Source organism: Hydra vulgaris, chromosome 06 (assembly GCF_038396675.1).
Source record: "Hydra vulgaris chromosome 06, alternate assembly HydraT2T_AEP".
Lineage (NCBI taxonomy): Eukaryota > Metazoa > Cnidaria > Hydrozoa > Anthoathecata > Hydridae > Hydra > Hydra vulgaris.
This window is the reverse complement of record NC_088925.1, coordinates 41,705,001-41,709,270: the sequence shown is the minus strand read 5'-3', so window position 1 is coordinate 41,709,270 and position 4,270 is coordinate 41,705,001. Positions and strand designations below refer to the sequence as shown.

Here is a 4,270-nt window from a genome sequence, read left to right as displayed (position 1 = left end):
TTAACTTCAGGAATAAAATAAATATTCTTCGTTTATATCTACGTTATTAAAATTCTTTAAATAAAACATATCTAAGCCAGAAGCAGTTACTTACACACAAGCAGAATTTCTCAAGATTCTATCTTTAGGCCACTTTTTTTTCTTAATTTTTGTAAATGACTTAAAAAAAGCCTCAAACTTAATAAGTATCATGTTCGCCGACGACATCAACTTATTTCTGACCAATAATGACATATTCAAACTCTCTTCTACAATGAATGATGAACTTGAAAACATTTCTTCTTCGTTCAAATGCTACAAGTTAACTCTTAACATTAATAAAATCAAATAGATTCATATCCATTCGTTCTATAAATAACGCTATTTACCCCAAAATTTGCCCAAAAAATTTATTGATGAAGCCGAAATAAAAGATTTTGTTACTAAATTTTTAAGAGTGGTTTTCGACAAAAACATTACATGGAAACCATATATTGGCTATATTTTCTCAAAAATATTTAAAAGTAATGGAGTCTTCAGAGAATTTAGGTCAAGCAAACTTGGTTACTCCTTTATTCACACCTATATAAATTATGCCAACATAGCTTAAGAAAGCACCAAAAAAAGTAAGTTACAATGCCTTTAATCATCTAATTTTTTCATTGATTGTCTCTTTTATTGCTGGTGTTGTCGGAGGCTTCTGAGCAGTGTTCAAAGTTGGTATATAACGCTTTCTTTCATAGCAGTATTGGTAATTGGTATATAACGCTTGCAAGCCTCTTTTGGCTTTTGACAAACCAGTTGGTTACATTTATTTGTTGAGAGGCCATAAAATAAACTTATCCAGTAAAAGATTTTTATGTATGTAGATATTTTTGTGAATTCTGCTCTACTCTATATACAGCGCATCATTGTACTTAATGAACACCCCGTGCAATATTTATTTATTATTCAAACAAAACGACACTTTGAGTTATAAAAAATGCCATTTTAATACATTTTTTTTTTCTTATTAATAATTAAAAAATTTTGTAAAGATATTTTCAAATAAGTTAGATAATTTACAAGTTAAAAATTTTAAAAAAATAATCATTGATAAAAAATAATTTTATTCATTGCCATTGTGACAGGAATAATATTGTTGATGGTTGCAAATCTTTGACTTTAATTACATGCTTTTACCATTTAACTTTATTTTCTCTTTGATATGTTTTTACCATATCTGCAAGTTTTTGAATACCTTCATATAAGCCATCCCCTGTTAAAGCGCACATTTCTTGAACGTGCCAAGGATTACCGCTTAATTCTTTTAATCGCATTTTATCTACTAGTTCCCACGATTTTAATGCATTTGGGAGATCTTGTTTGTTTGCAAGAATCTAAATTAAAAATTTAAATATATGTAACTGTATAGTCTTAAAAAAAAATTAGTAAAACGAAATAACAATGATGTGAACCCACCACAGCAGGAATTCCTTTTTCAATGCCTTCATCTTTTAATACAGAAAATAACTCTTCACGAGCTTCTTGAATTCTTAAAACGTCACTAGCATCAACAACAAAGACTAGTCCTTCGGCACCCTGCATAAAAAAAAAATTGGTATTGTGGTTTATTCTCCTCCGGCTAATTGCCATACAGAGACCACCATACCAAGGCACGCAAAGACATGTTCAGCCCCCCAAGAAGGAGCGTCATAACCGCTTTACGGCCGAGAGTAAAGTGAGTTTTTGGAAGAACGAAGTTATCATACAGTAAAAGATAGAAGTAGTCGTGTTAGAAAGAAAGCATAGAGAAAGCGGACAGGATTGCACATGATGTTAGATAGTGCAATATGCGGAAAACATGCTGAAATTAGGTTAACCTAATGACAGCAATTTTACGTAGAAATTATTTTAATTAATACGTAACAAAAAAAAATTAATTGCATATTTTTATTGATAAAAATCAGCGAACTTGTTTACAAACATAATGATTACATCATAATGTAATTAATTGTGGTTTCTACCAATTGTAAATCAATCTGCTATTGCCAAATTTTGTTTTAAAAGATTGGTTTGTTTTTTGTAAACTTACTTGATAGTAGTGTCTCCATAAAGGCCGTATTTTTTCTTGACCTCCAACATCCCACATGGTAAAAGTAACGTTTTTTACTGGAGTAACCTCTTCCACATTAAATCCTATTGTAGGAATGGTTGAAACGTTTTCGTTAAGCTTTAATTTGTAAAGTATTGTTGTTTTCCCAGCTGCATCCAAACCAAGTAAAAGAATGCGAGCTCTTCTATTACCAAAATCATTTAAAGCTGATGCTAACTTTGATAGCCATAAACCCATAGCTGCTTTTTAGTTGCTTTTCAAGCTTAAGCTTTAGACAGATTACTTTGTATTTCATTATGCTTTGAAGGACTTTTATACAAGATGCACTGTAAAAAACTACGTAATTGCAACGTTGTTTTGAAAGACGTGGAAAAATTTTAAATTCAAGATATGACGATGTTATTTATGACGTGTATCTAGGATGTAGATGCAAGGTTTGTTTTGAAAGATATTACCGGGTGACAGTTGTTTTACTCTTGATAAATAATATTGTTTTTTAGACAAATGACTATCCGTTATAATAACTGATTTCACTATTATTTTATTGTTTGATTATACTTAGGTGAGAATATTCGCATTTTTATACAACAAACGTACCTTAACTATTTGTTTAAAGCATTTATATCACCCTTTAAAATCTCTTATAGATGACGTAACTAACTAAAACTTAACCAATCTAAGCAAACGATGTATATCTATTGAAGCGTTACAAAATTCATGAGATTTTAATCTTTAAATTTTTAAAATGCATTCTAAACTAACTCAATATGTTTAGATTTTTCATGGTATTAGTAATTTTATTAAGCCTACACTATAAACATATTTTTTTTAAACTAACATGTAAAAATATTTTTGGAGGAGGAAGTAAACTCCAATATTTTAACTCCCATTTTAAATAATTTTGCTGAAAATAGAGCTTCTCGGTGTAGATAAGGCAATTTACAAGCAATTCGAATTCTTTTATTGGAATTTGCATGATTTTATAAGCGTAATATGTGCAAACAAAAACTTTAGATGTTATAATTTTTTTGCAAATTTTATCACTTTAATTATTTTCGTCCTTCGTTCACAGACCTGTAGCCGTGTTCACATCTCTCCGGTAAACAAACGGAGAAAATTTGAGTGTCCGTTAAGAAAAAAATCTAAACGGCCGGTTATAATTCGGAGGAACGTAATCGGTATTCTAATCCTTCCGTTTAGGCTCTGTTTATTACCCGCTTCGATAGCTCTTTTAGTTAAAATTCCTCCGTTAGCCAGCTCCGATAACAAGTTTTCGTTATTGCATCTAAGCGTTGCGATGCCAACAGACGATGATTTTGTTTAATTGGTAAATCTTAGCTGGTAATTATTTAAATTATGGTTGCTAATAAATTCTCTAAATTTAATTTAAACACGCTGTAATACGAAAAAATCAATGAGTTTATATCAACTTAACACTAAGTTTCACTTTTTAAAACTTTAAGGTTATCCTTTTTCACTCTTATGAATTAAACATTTTCTCATAAATCTATTTTCTTCGATTTTTGCAAACGGATCAAAATATTAAAACCGAGTAATTTTATTGCGACTCATTTCAAGAAACTGCGATCATCTTCATAGCACCAAAGTAGAGGTTTTATTTCCCTCTTGCTTAAACTATATATTAACTTCAAAATGAGATATTTCACTGTGTATATTGTCCTAATTAATCAAAAATTATTTTACTTTTAAAAATGAACTTTTCTTAAGCTAAAATGAATCTTTAAGCATACAAAAAATGTTACTTATTTTTTAATTACAATAATATTCTCTAAAAAAAAAACAATACAAAAATATCTAAAAATAACTCTTAAATAATATTAATTATAAAGAGCTACACAAAAAAAAGATAGATATTTTTGTAAAAAGATATTTTTGTAAAAAGATATTTTTGTAAAAAGTTGTGCCCAAATATTTTAAATTATGCTTAGTATAATTTTAACAGAAAAAGTTTCATGTAACCTCTAAAGGGCTTTGTCTTAAAGCATATAGAAAGCTTTATTGGCCACCCAATCCATGTTTTGTTGCTACGGTCCTGTAATACAGGACTTTGTACATATATATATATATATATATATATATATATATATATATATATATATATATATATATATATATATATATATATATATATATATATATATATATATATATATATATAAATTCAAATTTATTTCT

General features: G+C 28.5%; 1 protein-coding gene across 2 annotated transcripts in view; it reads right to left on the bottom strand.

Moving 5' to 3' along the window:
- Positions 1 to 1,045: 1,045 nt before the first annotated feature.
- LOC124814351 (uncharacterized) overlaps positions 1,046 to 4,270 on the bottom strand; it is a 28,896-nt gene continuing 25,671 nt past the window's right edge. Inside the window, exons 1-3 of one of the 2 annotated variants that reach the window (XM_065800165.1) lie at positions 2,054 to 2,446; positions 1,441 to 1,560; positions 1,046 to 1,358 (exon numbers count right to left, since the gene is read on the bottom strand). In XM_065800165.1, coding sequence (XP_065656237.1) covers positions 1,158 to 1,358; positions 1,441 to 1,560; positions 2,054 to 2,311 — 579 coding nt within the window. In that variant the 5' untranslated portion in view covers positions 2,312 to 2,446 and the 3' untranslated portion in view covers positions 1,046 to 1,157. Of the gene's footprint in view, positions 1,359 to 1,440; positions 1,561 to 2,053; positions 2,447 to 4,270 lie in introns of those variants that run through there. The other variant, XM_065800164.1, reaches the window with a different exon arrangement.